Source organism: Callithrix jacchus, chromosome 6 (assembly GCF_049354715.1).
Source record: "Callithrix jacchus isolate 240 chromosome 6, calJac240_pri, whole genome shotgun sequence".
NCBI lineage: Eukaryota > Metazoa > Chordata > Mammalia > Primates > Cebidae > Callithrix > Callithrix jacchus.
In genome coordinates, this window is record NC_133507.1 from 146,522,725 (window position 1) to 146,547,981 (window position 25,257).

The following is a 25,257-nucleotide window of genomic DNA, read 5'->3' on the forward strand; positions in this document are numbered from 1 at the left end:
TGTCATTTTTATCAGCTAGCAAGTTAGTGACAGCAGGCATCGCAACAGTGAGGTTTCCTGACCCCAGTACAGCTTAATGAAAGGGAGATACGAACTATTTTTATCTTTGTGTTAGATTTTCTCCCCTCCCAGGTAGGAGGCTCTCATCTCCAGAAGTGGAGAGCAGATAGAGCAGAAAAGCAAACATAGGACTTATGAGTTAAGAGTTATGGAACTCTGCAGATGATGAAAGGTCCAGCAAGGCATTTCTGTCATACTAAGATCAAGGCCATGGTTAGAAAGACCCAGGGCCTGGGAGCATGGATCAGGACCTCTGGAGGGATGACTAAGGAAGTGGCTCTGCACACACTTCTCTGAAGTCTCAGTGCTAGGAGAAGTTTAATTCCTCCTTATTAAGTGTCAGCACTCTTCCCATGCAAGATGATATTGCAAAGGTCTCTCCCTGCTAGAAATTAGGCAGACCCTTGAGGAGTTGTCCCGCCTCTCCTTTGGGTGATCAGGGCAATACCTGGGGGTTAAATCCTAGCTTAACCCAGCTGGGGACTTGCTTTCCTAATAAAGCAGGACAGAGAATACACCCAAAGGGGTTATAAAAATTAGCTAGCATGTACCACCAGGAAGCAGGGCAGAACCTCTACAACTGGACATTGAGGATGTGGGCCAGAATGTAAGGTTAGGTAACTCAGAATGCATTGACATGGGGGTGCTTTTTCAGAACATGGGATTAAATAAGAACTCATGGGATGAGTAACTCACTGCTAGGGTGGCTCTGAGAATCCTGGAGATGGCCTACTTTAAGCAAAGTGGAAATGTCTGAGTTTTTCTGGCAGAGGATAGAGGAAAAAATAAAGAGGTGGAGGGAGGTGGCTATGTGGGCATGGATATTAATTGAGACAGGAAGATCTATCAGTGTATCAAGGTCCCCAGACGGGCCCAGAAGATGGCATGCCCCATGGCCACCAAGAAGGTGCTCGGGACCAACATTGTTAAAAGGTCAGGGATGTTTCCCATCTGCTGGCAGGAGTGGCAGTCACAGCGTTGGCTCATGAGCAGCCATGGGGATCAGGCATCACCAAAAGAACAGAGGCTGTGCACTGTGCTTAATCTCCAGGAGCCAGGGGGCTGTGAGTATCATGACAAATAGCAAGACTGTTGGGGAAGCCAAGAGGGACTGACTCTCAGGGAGCTGTAGAGCTGGTTAATGATACCTGGAACTCCTAGGGATAAAACAGACAGCAACCAGCAATGGTGGTACATCATATTAACAAAGAAGGCAAGAATGGGCAAGTGGAAGAAGATGTTCATTCCAATGAACAGTCATGGTTCCTTTCTCTGTTCCTGGATCTGGGTCAGTATTCAGATCTGGTACACATTGACTTAAAAGGTGATGGGGTCCTTTCAGGGTCCCTAAAGGAAAGCCCTCTGTAACAATGCAGTAGGCACATACTGTAATGAGTCTATCAATTATTCTCCAAAGGACCCTGTAGCCATTTACTCAGGCTACTGCACACTGAGGAGAAGGGAATGTAGTTCAAGGACTGTTGGACACAGGATCTGAGTTGACACCGAGATCCAGAAATGAAAAGCATCACCATGTCTGCCCTAAGAGAGTGGGGACTTACAGGGATTAAAAATGGAGTCCTGACTAAAGTTCTGTTAACAGTAGTTCCACTGGGTTCAGAGATCCCCACAATAGTCGTGGAACTGGTCCCAAATGTATAATTTGCATTAATAAAATTGGCATTTGAGGTAACCTTGCATGGGGTGCTTGGTCTGTGGCGGTATCCTAGTGGGGGAGGCCAGGTGGGAGCTTCTGACACTGCTTCTCTCCCACCAAAAGAGTAAATCAAAACATCACCATACACCATCAACCCCGCCTCATGAAGCGTTGTTCTGATTTACCCTCCAGGTGGGGCAGGGGCAATGCCAGAGGTCTTCCCTTGGCCTTACCCACAATGGGTGCTGAGAAAAATGTGTGGAGCTCTACTTGGATGCTTTTTGGTCTTCCTTACTCTGTTGTAACTGTGAATGGTCACATGTACCAACTCTGGTGTCAGTAGAGTATGAGGACTAAAGGCTGAGACCACTCTAGAATGAGAGTTTGGGGCACATCACCAGGTGAGTCACTAAAACCTTCAGAGCTGCTAGCTAGAGTGAGAGGAATCTAGATGGAGAATTGAGGCAAGAGATGATGAGTTAATACGTAGGCTCCTGAAAAGCCACGGCAGGGGCTGTAGTTAATCCCACCAGTATCCCTCTTCTAAGCTTCCTTTCAGGAAGAGAGGCCCATGGGAACTATGGGGAAGCAGATTCATGAATATGTCTAATACGTCATGCAAACTGGACTGTGGCAGCCAGGAATGCACATCTCTCAAATGTTCCTTCAAGACGTAATCTAGTGGGAGGAATATCAAGAGCTGCAGCATCTTGGGATCTACTCCAGCATTCATGCCAAGGCTACTCTCTCCCCAGGCTGCTCCGAGTCAATTGATGGAGTGTGTGGAGGTCCTGGAGTCAGATGGCCTCCCGAGTGCAGGGTTCCTCTAATGACTACTCTTTGCTCTCAGACTTCCCATCAATCCAGCTAGAACCTTACCACTGTGAAACTCTTCCTAGCCAATCCTCCTTCCTTCCCCCTTTTCATTCACAGGTATCAGACTTTCCTGTTTCTTTTTCCTGTTCCTTTTGTCCTTTAGAGTTATTTCCCTCCAATATGTCTTTTGAACTTCCAATATTGTCTTGGCATCTGCTTCTGAAGGGCCGGCACTGACGTACACAATCATTTCTTCTACTTACAAAGTAATTATCATAAATTGCTAAGGTTTACAAAGCAAATAAAGATGGAAATAATACAGCATAATCATTAGTGTAATTGATGGATGATATTGTAAAATATATTATAATATTATATTCCCTATGTTCTTACCTGGATTTTATTTGTGTCAATCAAGTGCTGTGCCATTGATTTTAGGATAATTGCAAAGAAGAACCAGGAATGCTGTTAGGAAAAAAGAGGCAACAAGATATTTATTATCCTATGGTGAAATAATGATAATGTTTTTCTTTGCAATATGTAATGCTACAACATTGTTATGTTAAAATGTATTCTTTGAAACTAAATGAATTAGAGCTGTAATATAGTCTCTAATATAGTGGGATGGTTTTTATTAAAAAACCATCCCACTATAATAGAGACTATATTTTATTCTACTATAAAGTGGGATGAAAAGTTCTAGTGGTAAAAATAAATGTTAGACATTTCAGTTTCTCAACTGTCTCAAAAAATATTTAAACTAAAACAAGTTACCAGTTTACTTGGCATGACTGACTAAGCTGTTCTTTTGTGAAATATTTATTCATGGGGTGTTCTAATTATTTCATTTAGTTAAACTGTTAAACAAACTGTTTTTTTTGAGACAGTCTCACTCTGTTGCCACGCTGGAGTGCAGTGGTGCAATCATGGTTCACTGCAGCTTTGAACTCTCAGGCTCAGGTGATTCTTCCACCTCAGTCTCCTGCATAGCTGGGACTACAGGTGTGCACACCATGCCCGCTAATTTTTTGTGTTTTTGTCTTTGTAGAGACAGGGTTTTACCATGTTGTCCAGGCTGGTCTTGAACTCCTGGACTTGGGTGATCCTCCCGCCTCAGCCTGCCAAAGTGCTGGGATTACAGTCGTGAGCCACCATGCCCAACCTAAATAAACTTTACTGTACCAGGCTCAGCCCCAAAATTTCAAAGGTTAGAAGTAAGGGTAAAAATGGAAGGGCATATGTCTAAATATCTAGAAGTTGGAAGTCAAGCTGAAAAACTGTTAAATAAAATATGTTTGATCCTCCTACCCTGACAAATAAAATTTCATAACACCTTGGAAAGCTGCACCAGAATGTCAGGTCCTGGAGGGCACAGGGCCTAGCCTACCCCTTCTCTTCTCGCCCAAGGCTCTGTCCCGTACGTTGAGGGGTGTGGTGCACATGTATTAAATACTTTAAAAAACAAAGCTTCAAAACTTATGTCACCTAAATAACTCATATCTCAGAACTGTCTTCTCATGCCAGATTTTATCATGAAATAAATGCAGGCCCAATGATAAGAGCAGTACACACCTGTTCCTACTTAGGGCTTTGCAGAGGTAGGACCTTGTTCACCTGAGCTCTTTTTGAAACTGTCCAGTCTGCACATCTGAGTGCTGCCTGCAACCCAGCCCTTCTCCTTGCCACAAATAGCCCTTCCTGGGGTCTAGCGTTGCACTCAGGCACCAAGACATGTCCTCTGGAGGATGGACTTGGGAAAGAAATTGAAGCAGGCCTGGGAATCTGCCTATAGGACCTTGAGCAAGGGGTCTTGGGGTTTCTTCAAGGTCTAGAAGGGGAGGTAGGTGCTCTCAGTGGGCTTATTCTCTTAGCTCCTCTCAAACCTTGGCCTATCAGGATGGGTGCAGTAGAAGAACAAAGTACATCCCAGGATGGGCACCCCTCTTTCCTGGGCCTAAGGATGACATTCATCCCAGCTACAAAAAGTTATGTCATATATGTAGTTTCAGGAATGCACCCCTTGCATTCTCTCTGCTTCCCACTCCTTCTACCGCAGGTAACAGTTTTAAATTTTGTGCTAATCATTCCCTTGCTTCACTTCACAATTTTTCCATGAATACATATACATTGGAGGGATATTTATCTTGCCATTGAACTTCATATAAACAGATCCGTCCTCATGTATTCTTCTAAGATTGCATTTTTCATTCAACAAATTCTGTTCTGTGGTTCGTTTATGTTGAAAGCATGTAGCTGGGGGATCACATATGGTCACCACATGACATATGTAATCACCATGTACTTATCTGCTCTACTGTCAGTGGGCATTTAGATTATGTCCTGTTTTAAGCTCATACACACAGTGATGCTGTAAACTTTTGAAAATATAGGGACTGATGTTCTACAAAGGCAGCTCTGGCTTAACAAAGTGGTCACTTCTCAGTAAGAAGAAATGGAATGGCTACCAATCCTATTCTAGCACTCCAGTAGCATCATAACGGCTACTAGAAGTGAAACACGTTGTTAGGAATATGAATAAATCCCAGGCATGCTGCTGTGATCCTCTTTCCCCAATCTTGTCCAAACTATTTTTAGCCATCATGTCAAGTGTTCCAACATTTGTTTCTTAATTCAACTGACTCCTACCGCTCTCTACCCCTCAGCACTCCAGCCTGCCTCTACTATTTTCCTTGAATCCACCAGCACTAATGAAATTGAGCTTTTGCCTGTGTCACGTCTGATGACAGATGAAGCCTCGATTCTTCTCCTGCCCTCTCCACACATTCCCTTACGTATCTGCACACTGTGCTGCCTCCCATCTTTTGGAACCTTCCTGCTGCACCCTCCAGAGCACATGGTCCATCGTCAGCACAATCTCCTGAAGATGCAATTCTTCTGCAAGCCTTCCCTTCACCCCATATTTTAACTGAGAGTGACTCTCCCCAGAGGATCCTGCTTCCCTGACAGCCCCTCAGGTGGCTGTGATTTCCATTTTTACCCCACTTTAGTCCATTCTCAAGACAGCAGTCAGAGGGATCCTTTTAAGCCAAGGTCGGCTTGTTTTAAAACATCACTCGCTACTCAAAACCCTCCAGCAACGCAACTCCCAGTTCTGCCCTGAGTGGGAACACCAGGCTGAGCTACCCATCAAGTCTCCAGTGGCTTCTATGAATTTATCCTCCTTTTCTTTTTCTGCTCACTTGGCTCCAGCCACAGTGGCTTCCCTGTCTCCTGCAGACACACCGACCGTGCTGCTGCATGATGACTTCACGCAGGTCTTTCCCTCTGAGCATCCCCATGACCAGCGCCCTCTACACCTTCATATTTTTTTTTTTTTGTTTAAGAATTACCTTCTCCATCAGATACATCCTGACCACTCTATTTAAAACTTCAAATCTCATCTGCACCTTCAGCACTCACAATGCCCAATCTTACCTGTTCCACAATTTTTCCAATGCATCTTTTCTTCTAACATACAATATCTATCTATCTGTCTATCTATCTATCTATCTATCTATCTATCTATCTATCTATCTATCTATCTATCTGGTCTTGTTGCCCGGACTGGCGTGCAAAGACATGGTCTTGGTTCACTGTAACCTTTGCCTCCTGGGTTTAGGTGATTCCCCTGCCTCTGCTTCCTGAGTAGCTGGGATTACAGGCACCTGCCACCACGCCCTGCCAATTTTATTTTTGTAGTTTTAGTAGAGACGGAGTTTCACCACGTTGGCCAGGTTGGTCTTGAACTGATCTCAGAAGATCCACCCACCTCAGCCTTCCAAAGTGCTGGGGTTACAGGCATGGGCCACCATACCAAGCCTATATTTTTAATTGTATCTGTAGTCTATTGTTTTTATCCCCTAGTAGAATGTAAACTCCCCAAGGGCAGGGATCTTTGTTTTGTTCTCTGATATATCCCAATTGCTTAGGACTGGGCCTGTCACATGAGAGGCAACCAGAATACATTTGTTGAATAAATGAAATTAATATACATCATAAGCTAATTCAAAAAACAAATTGCTTGGCCTAGGATAATATGATATTAGTGAACTTATGTTGAGGCCTATTGATCCTGGTTTTTTTTCCTTGCTATTTACTAATCAATTGTTCATCTGTCAAGTCACAGCATACAATTAAATCTAACTCAGGAATAAATCCATGATTCCAAAATAATTCAGAGTTATCTTTTTATAAGCTTGTCGCCATCCCTTCTTCATGTTCCTGCTAATGCATGCATTTCAACCTTTCAGAGCCAAACAATGGCTGTTGCCCAGTTTCCTCTCTGCTGTGAGCCTGTTCACCAATACAACATCATTAATCCTTTTCACCGTTGCACATTTTTTCTTTTTCTGTGACTAAAAACCCAACAAACTATATGTGCTACACTGGCACTTTTTGGATCATTTTAAATAGTTATCCATTCTGCCTTTAGGCCGGAGCACTTAACTTGGGTCAATTCTAGCCTTGCCTTGCCTTTCTCTTTTCCTTTCCTTTCCCTTCCTTTACCTTTCCTTTCTCTCCTTCTTTACTTCCTTCCTTCCTTCCTTCCTTCCTTCCTTCCTTCCTTCCTTCCTTCCTTCCTTCCTTCCTTCCTTCATTCCTTCTTCTCTCTTTCTTCCTTTCTTTCTCTCTCTCCTTTCTCTTTCTCTCTCCTGCCTCCCTCCCTCCTTCCCTCCCTCCCTCCCTCCCTCCCTCCCTTCCTTCCTTCCTTCCTTCTCCCTCCCTTCCTTCCTTCCTTCCTTCTCTCTTGCTCTCTCTCTCTTTCTTTCTTTCCTGACAGAGTCTTTCTCTGCCAATCCCCCAAGTTCAAGTGATTCTCCTGCCTCAGCCTCCTGAGTAGCTGGATTACAGGCACGTGCTACTGTGCCTGACTAATATTTGTATCTTTACTAGAGATGGGCTTTCACCATGTTCGCTAGGCTGGTCTTGAACTCCTGACCTCAGGTGATCTGCCCATTTTGGCCTCTAAAAGTGCTGGGATTATAGGGGTGAGCCACTGGGTCCGGCCTATTCTACTTTTTTCTATGTTGTCTTGATATATATCTCTTTTGCTTAGTATCTTTATATGCTAAGTTTCAATATGAACCTTATGCCAGAAACTGCAAACAACAGTCCATGAAAATCAATGACTTCTATTATTTTCCAGGGTGAGCATGATCTGTGCCTAGTACTCACAGTTAAAGGACCATCTTTCAATTCTTACCTTTAGGACATGCTTTACTGTGGTTGAGTCATTTGATTTCAAAAGGCCAGTCACATTTTTAGCCAGTTCCTCATGTATAGTCCTCTCCTTGCATTCCCTGGTCTTGAACACAAACTGAAGAAAATCCAGAAAGTGAATAAAGTTAAATACTTTAAAACAAGGCTTCAAAAATTATGTCATGTGAATAACATATATCTCAAAATTATCTGCTCATGCCAGATTTTGCCACAAAATAAATGCAGGCCCAATGATAAGAGCAGTACACACCTGTTCCTATTTAGGGCTTTGCACAGGTAGGGCCTTGCTCACCTAAGCTCTCCTCAAAACTCTTTGTAGAAATCAAGAGAAGGAGCCACAGAGCCATTTAGCAAGTTCAAGGAAACATGGAGGGCTTTGACCCACTTACTTAGGACACATTCCCCTTCTCCTTCCTCCACTGGTAACAGGTGGCATGGTAGCAATTCTTCATCCTGAAAGGGTAGAGCACCCACTCAAATAGCCAAGTGGGGAAGCCGGTGCCTTCCAGAGGCCAGTAGGAGAGCTCCCCACAAACCCAGGGTCTATCATCCCATGCTTAGACACATCTATCAAGGTGTTCATGAACCTTGACCATCAGCAAGATAACAAATGCTGCTTACTTTTTATATTTTTCCAAAAAGATTGGTTTTGGCATGCACCACTGAGTGCACGTAATGGCCAGTTTTCAGTATTTCTTCATCTCTTTTAAGAATATCAATATCAATTTCAAATATAAAATGCTTATTACTGAATTATAATGTTTCACTTATGAGTTGGGTTTGCCTCATGGAAGGACATTTCTTCATAATTTTCACAATTCAGATTTCATTATAATTCAGAGTGAAGGCAGGAAAAAGAATAAATGGCTTAACACAGAGGCCCATTAGCTTTAGCATCTATAACTGTTTCTTTAAACTTTGTAGCACATTGGCACCTGACTTGTCTTGGTGGAATTTGACTTCTCCAAGTTCATCTCAAAGGAGAAAGATGAAGTTAATGGATGCATGAAACTAGATAAAATCAAGGGTAATACAATGTTTCCCTCTCATGGATTATACCTCAGATGAGAGTAATGTCATCACCAATGAGCTCATGCCATGCACAGTTATTTAGCCTGAAGGGCATTTAGACTAGCACTGAAATATTCTTATTTTAAAATTCCAACTATAACCCATCAGTGCTACAAATCACTGTTAACCATGGCATTTAATTAGACTGATTTTAGACACACATCTTTCAAAAAGACATGGGGTATGTGTGCATTTTGAATATTGTAGATGAAGTGAGTTAACAGCATTTAGCACCACTGAACTTGAAATGGTGTTTTGATAACTTCTGAATAAATATAAACAGCATTGAATTTCACATCTTTCAAGGACATTCAAGAACGCACTGTTACAAGAGTCCAATCACAGAATGATAGAGCTGAATGTTCCTTTGGTCATTTCATCTCATGTCACAAAGGAGAAAAGTGAGGTTCAGAGAGGCTCACCGCTCAAGTTAACTATTTAACCTTGACTGGAATCTAGTGTCTTACTTGCCAGCTTGGTGCTATTTCCAGAGTAAAGTATGAGTTGATCATATTTATTAGGAGGTATTTGTTTTAGATATGTTAAAATGTATTACAACATTGTTATCAGCTCCAAATTCCAGATAGGTAATTTGAACCACTTAAAGTAAGCTAAATATTATGTTATAAAGTGAGATGGTCTTGTTGGGATATTTCAGATATCCTGGTTAAAAATAAAGGCCAACCAGGATGCATTTTTTTAAAATTTTTTATTACATTTTAGGTTTTGGGGTACATGTGCAGAACGTGCAAGACAGTTGCATAGGTACACACATGGCAGTGTGTTTTTCATTTCTAATGGATCTCTCCAAGAGCCTCATCAGTAGAGTCTGAGATTTGAGGTACTCACAAAGAACTAGCCTTGGTAATCGCAAAAATAGTCAAAATACCAGAGGTTCTTAATGTAATTTTCTTTCCTTTTTTTTGAGATGGAGTCTCGCTCTGTTGCCTAGGCTGGAGTGCAGTGGCACAATCTTGGCTCACTGCAACCTCTGCCTCCTGGGATCAAGTGATTCTTTTGCTTCAGCCTCCTGAGTAGCCGGGATTACAGGCACACACCACTACATCTGGCTAATTTTTGTATTTTTAGTAGAGATGAGTTTCACCATATTGGCCAGGCTGGTCTTGAATTCCTGACCTTGTGACCCGCCCATCTTGGCCTCCCAAAGTGCTGGGATTACAGGCATGAGCCACTGTGCCAGGCCCTTAATGTAATTTTCAATGATTCCACTGACATGAGGAAAATAATATGTGTTGAAATGGAGATGCCTGTGTGTAAGATGGATCAAGAGGCCGAGGCGGGTGGATCACGAGGTCAACAGATTGAGACCATCCTGGTCAACAACGGTGAAACCCCGTCTCTACTAAAAATACAAAAAATTAGCTGAGCATGGTGGCGCGTGCCTGTAATCCCAGCTACTCAGGAGGCTGAGGCAGGAGAATTGCCTGAACCCAGGAGGCGGAGGTTGCGGTGAGCTGAGATTGCGCCATTGCACTCCAGCCTGGGTAACAAGAGCAAAACTCCATCTCAAAAAAAAAAAAAAAAAAAAAAAAGAATTTTTTCTTCTTCTCAGTCCTTTTAAGGATTGAAATGAAACATTGGGAGAGTGAAAGTTCTCCAGGTGATTCTGTTGAATGGTAAATTCATCGATACTCTATAAGCTATGATCCTATGTTACAGAGCAAACTAAAAAGGCATTTGTAGGTGGAACTGGCTTTGTGCAGTTGAGATGCGGCTCTTATTGGCTAAAATTATACCACAGAGAAATCATTGTGAAATAACTATTTTTGGCATATCGCCTATGTTTAAAAAGGGCACACATTCATGCTTTGGTATTTGGGAAGACAAACAACATTTTTGGCAGATAGAAAACATATGGATACAAAAACTGCAATGAAAAAAATTTCCTTACAGACAATATGTCAGAGGAGTTTGCTCCAGAGTGTAATTTCTGGTTACTTCCTTTTACGGAGCACGGATTTTTGCTTTTTGTAAATACCAGTTTTGACACAAAAGAACTGAATTCTTCTCTAGTTATTTTCCTAGACATCTTGAATATATGAGTGTTTGTCTGTGCATACATATTAAGAGAATATAGATTTTTGATGAAAAATCTGCCTCCAAAAGATTTAACCTATGCTTAGAAAAAAATAGAGATTTAGGTCCTCTATGTATTATGAAGTAATTTAAGATACTCTTCTGTATTTCTAGGTGGGTTCTTTCTTTTCATTCAAGAGGATAACATTTAGGTGGGAATAATGAAAGTGCAAACATCATCACAAGTTCACTGGCATTAATCCACAGGCCAACTGGAAATGAGAAGAGAACGTCTCTGAGTGAACACTTGACACAGGACGCTGGGAGAAGCAGTGCACACTGATGGAATGGGCAAGTGGTTCATGCCAGAAGATAAAGGACTTAACATACCAGAAGCAGGTACAAATATACAGTAACTGGGAAAATGAAATAATGCCTGAGAAAACAACAGAAAGAGCTAAGAAAACAGTAGAGGAAACACAGAGCATTCAACAAACCAACAGGAAAGTCTTCCTTAAATTAATGGGAATATAATTTACTTGTCATGTTGACTTTAGTTTTCTCCTCTATCCTTTCCTCTCTCTCCCCATTTAAATATTTATTTGCACATGTACACATTATTTATACATTTAAAAATTCATCTAGCCCATTACCGCGAAGAGATGGAATTCTAAGTAGCTAAGGGGAATTCCTGATATTAGTGTGGTGGGCACCACTCAGTTAAAGGGAGAAAACTTCCCACTTACTGCAGACAGGAAATGAGACAAGCCACACAGCACAAGGGGCTATGAGCAATTTCCAAGAGACAATTTCATACCTTAATATATGACTGGACAGAATGATCCAGCTGCTCCTCATGGCATTTGGCCACAATGTCAGTCAGAACCCTGGGAAAGAAAAGCCGATCAGTGGCCTTTCTGCAGAAGGCAGAAAAATCCCACTTTAGTTTGTCATTAGAGTGCTTCATAAATTGGGTATTTAATAGTTACTGGGTGAATGAATGAACCAATCTCTAACTCTTTCCTTGCCCTCCTCACCCCCATACCCAATACTGGGCATTTAACAGCTATAGCACTGATTAGCCATTTCCTACTTTGAAACACAAAGATATAAGTAGTGTCTTATGTTTATAATATCACAATGGAGACTTTTTGCCCAAGTTGAATGTGCAAATTATGGTCTGTGCATTTTTTGACACTATCTTTTTGCAAAAGGGATTATTTTTAGTACCTAATTTAAACTTAAGACTTTTAATCTCAAATTAATGATCACACTTCATTTGAAAAGAGCTTGCCTTTCAACCCACAGGCACTATATATGGTTTCGGAAAAGTAGGCTAAGATGCGGTTGTTTTGTTTTGCTTTCTTTTTCCCTTAGTTGGGTTGGAGTTTCCAGCAGCAATGATGGTAGAGGTCGATTTCTTTTTTTTTTCACATTAACACTACCAGCTGCTCCATGGCTATAGTGCTTAGGAATAGCTCAGAATTTCAACAGATATAATTTCAACAGATCTATTAACTGCAATATGTAGGCTTGCCAACACGGACATATTTGCATGCTGAAGAATATGAGTTGAAGGCACAGTTGGGATGCTCTAATGTGGCTCCAGAACTGGATGCTTGTGGAGCCATTAGAGATATTTAAATTTTCTAGGATATCAGGCTCTGCTTTAAAAACTAGGCTAAGAACCCTCATTTAGAGAAGGGTCAATAATATGTCTTTGAATTAGAAAGATACTGGAAACACTTCAATGCCAAAGTAACATTTTTTTTTCCCAGAAGGCTATAACTTTTTATAAAAAATGAACAGCACAAATAGATGATTTAATAATTAATTCAAAACACTATAAAGAAGAAGTTGTGACCTGTGAAGGCACTGGCCAGATTAGAGATGTTGGAATAATTTAGTATAGCCAAATTTAAATGAGAACAGTTAAAAAAATTTAATATTTTTAAAAAACGTTCTTGAGGGAATGCGAAATGATACAGCTACTCTGGAGAACAGGCACTTTCTTAAATATCAGCATGCGACCACCCTATCCTCCCAGCAATTACACTCGGGGCATTTGCTTCAGAGAAATGAAGACTTATATTTACACAAAACCTGTACATGAATGTTCATAGCACATTTATTCATAATAGCTCTAAACTGGAGCACTCCAGATGTCCTTCAACAGGTGAATAATTAAACACACATGGTGCATCCACATAATGGAATATTACTCTGCAATGAAAAGGAGTGAACTACTGCAATGTGAACTAGATGCAATGATCTGGATGAAACTCCAGAGAATTATGTTTCGTAAAAAAGGCAATTTCAAAAAGTTACATACTGTATGATTCCACACCTGTATGGAAGATGTTGCCAGTGGGGAAAACTGGGTAAAGGGCACATGGGAAACTCTGAATTATGTTTTATCATTGCATATAAATCTACCATGATCTAAAAATAAAAAGGGTAATTAAAAAATCAAAGAAAACACGGTCTAACACTTTACTGCTAATAATAAGAGATTAGAAGGTAAGGAGTCAAGAATGGGAAATGCTTGTGCTTGAGATGTGTTCAAATAAATGTAAACACACAATGGTCGATGGTGGTTTAGTTATAATCAAGAGTTTGTGTAGCGACAGTTTATAAAGTCTCTTCACTTAAGGTTGTGTTACGGATACCTGGTGACGGTTGTAGTTATTTCATCTTCATCATTCTGTACCAGAACTTTGAAGAGCTGATTCAAAATGATAGGCAGAAAACTCATGATTGCATGAATCTTTTCCACATTCAATAAGTTCTGTAGCAAATTGGCAGAAAAAAATGATAACAATTAAATTTAAACATGTCCTGGATTCAAGTCCTGAAAGTGTAAAGCTTTGAGAAGAAAGCATAAGGAGAAAAGCTTCATGCCATTAGACTGGGCAATGATGTTTTGGATATGACCGTCAAAGCTCAAGCTGCAAAGTGAAAACAGACAAATGGCATTACATGAAACTAAGGTTTCAACAAAGCCAAGGAAATGCTCAATGGAGTAAAGAGACCACTAGAGAATGGAGGAAAAGATTTATAAACCGTACATCCTAGAAAGGGTTATATGGTTTATATAGAGTTTCTAGGGTTATAAGGAACTCAATATATAAAATATATATAAATATATAAAGTAAGAAACAACTCAAAAGGAAGAAAACAAATAATTGAATAAAAAAACGGGCAAGGGACCCAAATAGACATTTCTCAAGAGAAGACAGATTTACAAATGGCCAACAGATATATGAAAAATGTTCAACATCATTGATCATTGGAGAAATGCAAATTAAATCTACAGTGTGATATCACCTGATATCTGTTAAAATGGCTATTATCAAAAAGGTGAAAGATAATAATTACTGGAGAGGATGTGGAGGAGAAGGAACACTTGTACATTGCTGGCAGGAATGTAAATCAGAAGAGCCACTATGGAAAAACGGTATGAAGCCTCCTCAAAAAATTAAAAATAGCACTACCATATAATCTAGCAGTCCCAATACTGATGTATATCCAAAGGAAATGAGATCAGTGTGTTGACGATGCCTACGTCCCTATGTTTATTGTAGCACTATTCACAAATGCCAAGATATAGAATCAACACAAGTGTCCATTAACAGATAAAATGAGTAAAGAAAATTCGGTACATAAACATGATGGAATACTATCCAGCCTGAAAAGGGAAGGAAATTAGATCATTTGCAACGACATGGAAGAAAATGTGGAGTATATTATGCTGAATGAAATGAGCCAGGCACAGAAAGACAAATACCGTATGATCTCATTTATATGTGGGATCTAAAAAAGTTGAATTCATAGAAGTAGAGAGTGGAATGGGGATTACCAGGGGCTAGGGAGGGGAGTGCTGGGGAGATGCTGGTCAAAGGTCGCAAAATTTCAGTTAGGAGGAATAGGTTCAAGAGATCTATTGCACAACACGGTGACTATAGGTAATAAAAATGTGTTGAGAATAAAACAGTATTTTATTAAAAAAATTTTAATTTTATTATACTTTAAGTTCTGGGGTACACATGCAGAATATGCAGGTTTGTTAAAAATGTGTTATATTCTTAAGAATTTCTAAGAGAGTGGATATTCTGTTACAACCATAAAAATTATAAATAGATGATATAATAAATTCAGTAATTAAGTCAATGAAGCTCTTACATAATGTATACATATTTCCAAACAACATACTGTATACAAAAAAGGTACACAATTTTTCTTTGTTAATTAAAAAATGAATAACTACATTAGAAAAAAATAAAGTATGTTCTGCTGGTATTTCTTTCAGACTTGAATATGAGCACCGTAGTCCACCCTTATCTGGCTTTGGCTTTATTCTTTATTGTATTTAGTATGGGATATTATCATGATGGTAATGTTGCAAAGACTCTTGATTTAATAACTAATTTAAAATAAACTGATTCTGATTTTCAATTATTTTTGTTTAAAAAAAAACCCGATTTTTGGCTTTCTAGTCAAGAAACAGAAACTATTCAGAAATTGTGAAATAAAATCATTTACTCTCTGAATTGATAAGGTATTTAAAAATCTTGAGTAATAATCACCTCCCAGTTCACCAATCAGTGGAAACTAAAGGTCTCATTTGCCTGTTTTTACCCTGGAGGTCACTGAAACTACTTGCATGTGATGTTACCTTACAAGAGCGGACGAAATTCGAGGTAGGTGACTGAGACATATCCTTCTCTCTTTTTTGGCACTCTTGGAAAAATGCATTCACGTGTGGATCCTACAACAGCAAAACAAGTGTTTATTTCTGATGACACGTAAACTGTGTTACAAACACAAGCCGTTGTGATGTGAGGTAAGCATTTCTGTAGGGCTGATGCCTTTAAGTGCACATGCTTTATTAAGGAGTCAGAGGAACAAAGCTTTGATGTGGACATTTCTGGCCTAGTGAGGTCTCTGCCTGAACTACAAAGCCCACTCTCTCTCATTTCATTCTAAGAGGTTTTGTTGTCCTGTTCAACCACATGACAATGGCTGGAAAATTACTTCCTGAAGTTGTGCTTTCTGTTTTTAGAAAAATCTTCCCACTGCTGCTTCTTCAATAGACTCCTACCAATTTCTTCTACACCATCCTTTGCGCACATGACAATGCATACTTTTTAATATCCACAGGCGTATTTTCAGGCTTAGAATGCCTGAATCAGCCCCGTATTAGAAAATCTACGACTCACATCTTCAGACAAAACGGGCTCTAACACTTGAAGTTTATTTCCTGAAGACGGTGGTACCTGGAAAATTCTCTAAGTTCGGCCCTGAGGGCGGGAGCTACAGAGTTAAGCAGTAAGATAAAGAATTTGTATGAAGACACTCTCTGAATGTTTTTCTGGCTTTCTATGATTCCAGAAAGGCATCTGGAGCCTGGGTTTCCCTCATTTCTGTCAGGTCACTTTGTGTGCGTGTTATTTTCTGTTTTCTAAATGTAGCTCTTTTTTGACTAGAGACAACTGTTCTTCTTTTAGGTGTCACTTCACTGATTCGCCTATTTGGTCATTATTTATGGAAAGCTGACTGCATGCCAGGCTCTTAGCAGGCACTGAGAGAGGACAGAGCAGAGGGCAAGGCAGGCGGCCCAAGCCCTTTCTCTGTGTATCTTCCATCATGGCGGGGAGGCCAGCACCACACCACGACTTCCACACACACCTGTGTAATCACATTTGATGAGCGCTTCAGACACAAAGCAGGTGCCATCTGGATGAGTGACAGGATGGCTCAGCTTTGCCTCTTGGGTCAGGAAACAGGGAAGGCTTCTTTGAGGAAGTGACAATTGAGTTAAGGGCTGAAGGATGGGAAGGAACCCACCAGGCCAACAAGGGGAAGGGAGGGAGCGTGGGAGAGCTTCCCTTCCCCCACTGAACAGGGGCTGAGTGTCAAAGGGATCACAGGGGTCTTGGGGAAACTAGTGGATGTTGTTTGGCTGGAGGGCCTTGGCTGTCTGAAAACTGAGGTAAACGCTGCCAGCGTGTGGGTGGTGAAAGTTGAGGCAGAGAAAGGGTGTGTCGTGGTGAGTTAGAGACCTCAGCTAATTTGGAGAAAGCAGCTAGAAGCATAAGAAAGAGAAACTGAGAAGCTTCTGAGATACACAAAAATACAGGGTTTGGTGGATATGGAGCATTTTGTGGAAATTGACCAGGGCTGATGGCATCAGAGAAAAGATAGGTTTAAATAGTTGAGGGTGCAGGGCTGGGGATAAGAACTCAATTGGACAAGAAGCATCAGAGGTTGCCAAGAGAAGTTTTGGTCCAATGTATATATGATACCTAGATTATTTCATTTTTCCTATGGATCAGGTATGGCTTTTAGATAAAGCAGCATGAAGCAAAAAATAAAAAGCAGAAACACATTGAATTTAAGGAAGGAGAAATACATATTTTATGTACTTGTAATAAGAATAGTTTAGCTGTTGCCAGAAAACTCACACTGTGGTAAAATAAGCCTCCTTGCCATGGAAGGAATGAGTTTGTGGTAATTTAACAATGGTAATAATCATATGCGTATAGACTTTTGCAGTTCATGAAATATTTTGATCGTATTTTGAAATATTTCTCCTCTGGATCACATTTGCTACAACCTTAGGTAGCAGAGACTCTGTTAATACCATTTTCCTGAGGAGGAAATGAGGACACCAGAGCTAAAGTGACTTGCCCAGGGTCACTGAGCCAGAAATTAGGTGGGGTGGCTCTCAAATGCAGTTCTGCCAACTTCATGACCTTCCCGATAGGAAGTCCTGGCAAAGCACTGGGGATTGAACTTGGTTTTCAGGTAAAGGTCTGAAGTCTTTATTTTTAACATTTAACATTTTTAACACTTGAGTGTTGTCAGTGGAAGCAAACCATACTCCAAGGGGTGTGTGATCCTATTAAATATACTTCTGGTATTTTGTTTTGTTTTGTCTTGTTTTTTTTTTTGTTTGTTTTGTTTTTGAGATGGAGTTTCACCCTTGTTGCCCAGACTGGAGTGCAATGCTGTGATCTCAAATCACAGCAACCTCCGCCTCCTGGGTTCAAGCAATTCTCCTGCCTCAGCCTCCTGAGTATCTGGGACTACAGGCATGTGCCACCATGCCCAGCTAATTATTGTATTTTTAGTAGAGACGGGGTTTCACCATGTTGACCAGAATCCTCTTGATCTCTTGACCTCATGATTCACCTGCCTCGGCCTCCCAAAGTGCTGGGATTATAGGCATGAGCCACCGCGCCCGGCTACTTTTGGTATTTTGGTCTGAAGTTTTATGGTGTCTGGGGTTAAGGGATTAGGACATTCTATCTTTCTTGAGGGAGGCATCAAATTATGCTCTTAACATTCTTCCTTGGTAGTATTCAGACACCTGCCTTTCTGATACTTCATGAAATGATTAGACTCATCCTGAGAATATGGGAATTACCTCACGATGCTGTGAGTTAGAGAAAATGCTAGTATTTCAGGTCAACATACTCACCTGAGTATTTATTGTTGATACAACAAATGTCGACACTTTGAAAAGTGGTTTGCCACCATCAACCCATTTAATGTCACTCCCACCATGCTGCAAAATAAAGTTTGTTTACTGTCATTGTGACCATTGAAGAGAAAGAAAATAAGTAGATTATGTAGTTTATGTTAATGTGCTCTTATGATCCCTTGATCTTGTATCACCATAGAGGTGGAAAATAAAAGATGCAAATACATTTAGCACAATTGGTAGATGAGACCAATATGGTATCGGGATCATTTTTAACAGATCATTTCTAGTGGCCATTAGCTAAGCAAGAGATGTAGCATAAGGACAAGGCTACCAGGGACATATCCACTGTGATCTTAATTTAAATAGCAGAGAAAGAATATAACCTTATGCCATTTAGCTGGTATGGTTTTTTAAAATTTTAAATTATACATTATTCGATACCTTTCCGCTTGCAGAATCTTGAAAGCTTATATAATTAGGAGGCAGACTTGTTGCTATTGGGATGTTGTACTCTTGAGAAGCTATCTGATCGTGTTTCATCAGAGGAAGCCAAGCATATCCAACTGTGTAAAGGAGTAACAAACAAAAATATCGAGTATGAACCTCTATGGTGAGAAGTCACAATAATGCTATTTATTATTTATGAATACTAAACTTCATGAAAAATGATTCAGTAAATCAGAGCTTCTGAAATACTCTCCAAACCAATTCAAACAGAAGACATGTGACTATGCCTAAGACTTCTTCCTGGCAGTACCTGATGTTTCCAGAGCTTCCTTCTTTTTGGCGTTGGCTTTTGCATTGATGTCACAGGTGACGTGATAAAAAGAAAACAAAATATGGTGTTTCTCGTGGAGTTGTGTTGGTAGCTCAATTTTCACCTGCCGGGAAAGAAGCCATAGTTGGACTGAGATGAACATTATTTTGCCCAAGATCAGAGCAAGACAAAGCAGAGCTTTTAAAAATTCTTGTTTTTTCCTTTTTTGGAGACAGTCTTACTCTGTCTCACAGGCTGGAGTGAAGTGGCACAATTTAGGCTCACTGCAACCTCTGCCTCCTAGGGTTCAAGCAATTCTCCTGCCTTAGCCTCCCCAGTAGTTGTAATTACAGGCACGAGCCACCATGCCAAGCTAATTTTTGTATTTTTAGTAGTGAAACAGGGTTTCACTATGTTGGCCAAGCTGGTCCCAAACTCCTGGCCTCAAGTGATCCGTCCGCCTCGGCCTCCCTAAGGGCTGGGATTACAGGCATGAGCCACCACGCCCAGCCTAAAAGTTCTTTAACTGAAATCTAGGTCCATGTTTAATAGTACTGGATGCACCGATTTAATGCTGAATATATATTGTTTCTGCTAGCAGTGATGTATTCACATGTTGATATTTTTACTTCTTTATTGTGATAGATGATGATAATTTAGAATACCTAGTGTTTCTCAGTAGATAATTTATGCTACTAGGGTATGGATTAAATACATGCACATACATATGCATAAACACAGACAGATATAACTGCAGAATGTAGATAAGACACACACTGAAGAAGTGTCATTAAGGGACACCAACTGAATAAAGAGTAAGTCCTTGCCTCCCGGAGTGTGGCTAGGACCAGTTATGTAAGTGTCACTTGGAAGTTCGTTAGAAATGCAGAATTTTTTTTTCTTTTTTGAGACAGTGTCTTGCATTTTTTGCCAAGACTAGAGTGCAGTGGCACAAACAGCTCGCTGCAGCCTTGACCTCTGGCTAACTTTTTGATTTTTATTATTCTTGTTGTAGAGACAGATGTCTTACTTTGTTGCCCAGGCTAGAGTCTCAGACACTAATCTAGACACACTCAATTGGAATCTGCCCTTTCGTAGGATCCGCAGGCAATTCACATGCCCATTGCTGAGAAATACGGTGTAGTAAATGGTGCAGCTTCCGCATGGAATCTCTCTCTTTTAAAACTAACAAGCATGTCTGTGTTACTGTGAGAACTAATGAGACATTTTGGGAAGTGGCCATGCTGTAGCTATACAAATAATGCTTCTGAATGAACATAAAATAAAAATTGATCTAGGTTAACAGTATATTGAATGAGGAGCATACTCACTATTTCTGGAAAGAAATGTGTTCAACTAACTACATTTTATCGTGCTTTTGAGTTTTCAGAACCCTGCCATGTACGTCATCATTTCGTTTTCCCCAGTAGCCTTGTGAGGTAGAAAGGCGCAGTGTTAGGAACCAAGGCCGCACATTTTAGGGGGCTCTGGGTGACTGCCAATGTGGTGTGGTCAGTAAGAGGATCTTCCAGGATAAGAACCCACATCTCGGGATCATCGTTTTACAGTGGAATGCTGGGATCCTGTTCAGGTAAGCTGCAGGCAGCTCACTATCAGCAACTGAGTTGTTCCCAGAATTGTACATATTCTCACGTGAAAAAGCTCATGGCTTTCATGAGGCTTCCAGGAAACAAATGAAAATGAGAAAGATTAAAACAGTTAACAAGAGTAATAATAATAATTTTTAAAAAATCATATATCTACAGAAAACGTATCCTCCAGATGGGCTTTGTCAAAGGGTCAACTGATAACACTAAATATTCTGCAGTGTGGTCATGGTTTTCCCTTAACTGTTTTTCGCTTTCTGTCCTGAATTTGTGTTGGGAAAATTAAATGCATAGGGAAGAGTGAAATAAGGTCAGGCAGGCAGTTTCACTGTTGTTCCTTTAATTAGTTTTAAAACAATTAATGTCCATAGTGTGGGAGGCAGAAAGACACCACCCCCTAGATGTCCTCCATGTTCTAATCCTGCCAATATGCTACCTTACATGGTAAGCAGGACTTAGCAGATGTGATTTTAAGATAAGGACCATAAAATGGGGAGATTATCCTGGATTTTCCAAATGAGGACGGTGTCATCACAAAGGTCCTTATAAGAGGAAGGCAGAGTGATAAGAGAAGTGAGAACAGAAGCCAAGGTCAGAGTGATGGGATTGTTGGGAAAGTTCAAAAGCCAAGGAATGTAGGCAGCCTCTAGAAGCTGGAAAACAAGAGGAACGGGAATCTTCCCTAGAACCTCCTGAAGTCTTGTAGGTTTTCTGCAAGCTTGATTTTAGCCCTGTAAGCCATTTTAGACTTCTGGCCACCAAAACAGTATGATGACAATTGCATGCTGTTTTAAGCTGCTAAATGGAGGTAATGTGTGAAAGCAGGCATAGAAAAAGTCTACAAAAGGTGTGATATTATGAATATCAGCAGGTCACACTAGTCAGACCTTCACTTTATGGTTAGAGATTAAATTTTATCATTGAAACTTGTTTGTCTAAAGTTGTTTGTAATGTAAGCTAACATGTATAGTAATTGACCAGAAGCCCAATGACTTTTTCTATGTGTTAGAGTAGAAAGGTGAAGCTTCAGGCTCTGGAATTGCATGGCTTGGTTTGATTTCTCTCACTTATTATGTGCCCTTGGTAAAGTTACTTGACTTCTCTGAGCCACAGTTTTCTCATCCATCAAATAGGAAAGTAATGGTAATACCAGCTTCTTGGAATCACTGTGGGGATTCAGTGAGATGATGTGTGCATGGAATTTAGCTTGAGGCTTGGCACATAGCAGGAGTCTTGAAAGTCGGCCAGGGCTAGGCTTGTTTCTTGTCATGTGTAGAGATGAGTGAGTCCAAGATCACTTAAGTTCAGGCAGGTTATAAGTAATGGAGTTGGCTCAGGCTCTAGTTCTCTGCTCTCTTCCTTATGACATGAAATGCTGCTATTGATTGGTAAAGCTATTTAACATAATCTCTTCACTGGCCAGTAAAATCAAAGAAAAAAAATTACTCACTTAAAAAGAAATGATACAATAAAAGCATTAAAAAATCCCATTTTGTAAAGGTCACTCCTGTCCTGAAGTACATGAATTTGCAACATACTCCTGGAACAACTGTCAATTAATATAGTTTAGAAATTTTGGTAAGTACGCACCCGCCAAGGCATATCCTTAGCCAGCTGAGGTCTAGAGAGAGTGTTTCTCACTGCACAGTTATCTGACTATTCACCCACCTTTCTTAGGAGCCGCTGAGGGCAGCGGAGGGCTGGCCCTTACCTCATCTGAGAAATCCGGATTCTGAGAGTGGTGCAGAACTGATGTGTACGCGGCTGAGGTGAAGAGGGGCCCTCCAGGTTTTCCATAAATACACTGTTTAAAAAGTTATGAGTTGAACAATTATGTGTCTGAAATTATTCCTGGGTGAAACAAAGGCCATAACTCTTCAGCTACCAACCCTGGGACAATGGCAAACTTTGTGATAACTTGACAGGCTAAGCCGGCATCTAATTAACCTTGAACTTTTTGGCCTGCTACCCTGCGTTTATTATACAATGGGAGCTGTTGAAGATAATTCGATGGATTTTGTTCATCATATCTATAACACACCAGGGCCAAATACCTGTGAGTCTGGAATAATACAGAGTGGCCACAGGAGAACAGACAATTCCAGGCAGAGGTTTCACATGATTAGCAAAAAGTATACTGTTGAAATAGCTGCTTAAGTCAGTGGCCAATAAGATCCCCCAAAATAAGATGTGGGCCAAGCTGGCTAAGACCAACTGCATCCAGCATGGTACTGGATTTGACCTGGGTTTCTCCTAGGACCTCATGCTCACTAACGTACTAAATCACACCCCCACTAGCACCTGGGCAGTTCTGAGAACACCCATATTTGCCACAAATATAGATGGCACCACAGTTCTGAGAAATCTTCACCTTACTTCAGAAATCTTCATGAATGTTCCATCCCGTGGTTAAAGAAACACATAAAGATAGAAGCCCTAAACTTTCTTGCAGATGACTGTCTCTCTTGAGTACACCCACACTCTTCTTTCCTGAGTAGGCACGTTTTGCTTTGCAGTAAATCTCTGTACTTTCACTATTTTCTGAGTCATCCTTGAATTCATTCTTGTGACAGTGTCAAGAGCCTGTTCACCGGCTCGGGTTGAGGTCCTAAATACACTGTTTAAAAAGTTATGAATTGAACAATTATGAGTGTGTCAAATTATCCCTGAGCAGAAAAAAGGCCAGACTCTTCAGTTACCAAGCCCAGGACAATAGCAATGACTCAGACAATGACCCGGGACAATGGTCAGTGTTTGGGGACCTCCCCTAGCCCAAGGGTATCATGTAGACCAATGTATTTTTGATTTCCATGGGTAAGTGCTAACTTGTTTAAAACCGATCCTGTAGAATGGCTTCCTGAACAGGCCCTGATATGGTTAGGCTTTGTGTCTCCACCCAAATCCCATCTTGAATTATAATGCCCACATGCCAAGGGAGGGAAGTGATTGGATCTTGAGGACAGTTTCCTCCATGCTGTTCTCATGATAGTGAATGAATTCTCAAGAGATCTGATGGTTTTATAAATGGCAGTTTTTCCTGTACTTGCACACACTCTCTCTCTCGCTCTCTCTCTCTCTCACCTGCCACCATGTAAGACGTGCTTCTTCCCCTCCTACCATGACTGTAAGTTTTCTGAGGCCTCCCCAGCCATGCAGAACTGTAAGTCAATTAAATCTCTTTTCTTTATAAATTACCCAGTCTCAGGTAGTATCTTTACAGCGGTGTGAGAACGGAGTAACACAGGCATCATGGAACCAGCTCTGGTCTAGAGTTAAGGTCTTGTACAACCACAAAGATTGGCTGGACCCCAGCTCCTGACAGGCCAGCTTCTGAGATAGGCTGGTTACGGTTTCTACCACAGTATGCTACTATTCTGTCCAGCCCTGAATCAGGCCAGGGCCTGTGATATGATGCTTTTTGATTATAATATTTGATAACTTATAAGCCCACTTTGTCCAAAGCTCAGGACTTCTCTTCTGGAGTCTGACATTTGGCTTTGCTCTATCTCTGTGTGGTGTTTTAGAATGCAGTGAAGCAGGGGACACACACACCTGTGATTGTTCTTCTTTTCTCGAATTTTCCCATTAAAACACTGTTCTACAGGCCAGACATGCTTGCCATCTGATCATTGCCTCTCTTTGCTTGACAACTATATTTCACTTGAATTTTTCTCTCCTGATGCTAACACTAGTTTGGAGTTTGGTGCAAGTGGATGCTAACAGTGGCTCAAGACTATTAAAAAAAAGGACTGTCTTTACTCCACCTGATTAATTCGATCACTCACTTGATTATTGTTCTTCTGAATAATGCTGCAAATTAGAAGACCCAATCTGAACCTGGTAGCGTGCTGTAAGAGGCTACCTCAGAGAATGGTGTGGGCTAGTTAGAAATTAGTTTTGTCCTCTACTACCTCATACCTTTGATTTGCTGAAACGGTTAAGCTCGGCGGCAGGCCCACTACAAATAATTTCCCCCTCAATTTTTATGGGTTACTTTATGTTATTTGAAATGCCTAACATAAAAGCAGCATAGGATATATCAAATATGAACTCTAAAAAATGCCATTCAGTTGCAGCTTTCTAGAGTAAAACGGCACCTCATAGTTTTATGAATTTTACCAAATCATGTGATCAAAAACTGGGCCTGACTTCCCAGAGCCATTTTTCAGTTCCTCAGGTACTTGTCCACATGCACCTTCCATAGCAGTGAGCATCCCGTGGCCCCACTGCGTTAGCTGTTGGGCCAGTATGCAGCAGTGCTTCTGCGCAGACCACACGAGGGCTGGCTGGGATGTTCTGTTTTAAATCAAGCACGCTGAACCGAGAGTCAGGCTAATCTTTGAAAAAGGCAATGTCTTCCACAGGGGAGCCTTTGCATTTATTTCACATTAGAACGATTTCCTTTTTTCCCAAGTCATGAAAAGCTAAAAGAGTGACGAGACTGGCATTCCTAATAGATCTAGTTAACGATGACTGTTAAATCAGGTACATTTCACATCTAAAACAAACGTATTAAATCACTGCTCTTTCAACCACACTCACA

The 25,257-nt window shown here is 40.8% G+C and overlaps 1 protein-coding gene across 19 annotated transcripts in view; it reads right to left on the reverse strand.

The window, feature by feature from the left end:
- The window catches only part of DOCK10 (dedicator of cytokinesis 10), a 280,570-nt gene that overhangs the window by 61,389 nt on the left and 193,924 nt on the right, over positions 1-25,257 (reverse strand). For all 19 annotated transcript variants that reach the window (XM_078328693.1, XM_054257992.2, XM_035306599.3 and 16 more), the window contains exons 19-27: positions 22,426-22,518; positions 19,108-19,231; positions 18,792-18,913; positions 18,345-18,431; positions 15,537-15,629; positions 13,531-13,649; positions 11,679-11,748; positions 7,737-7,850; positions 2,927-2,998 (exon numbers count right to left, since the gene is read on the reverse strand). In XM_078328693.1, coding sequence (XP_078184819.1) covers positions 2,927-2,998; positions 7,737-7,850; positions 11,679-11,748; positions 13,531-13,649; positions 15,537-15,629; positions 18,345-18,431; positions 18,792-18,913; positions 19,108-19,231; positions 22,426-22,518 — 894 coding nt within the window. The remainder of the gene's footprint in view (positions 1-2,926; positions 2,999-7,736; positions 7,851-11,678; positions 11,749-13,530; positions 13,650-15,536; positions 15,630-18,344; positions 18,432-18,791; positions 18,914-19,107; positions 19,232-22,425; positions 22,519-25,257) is intronic.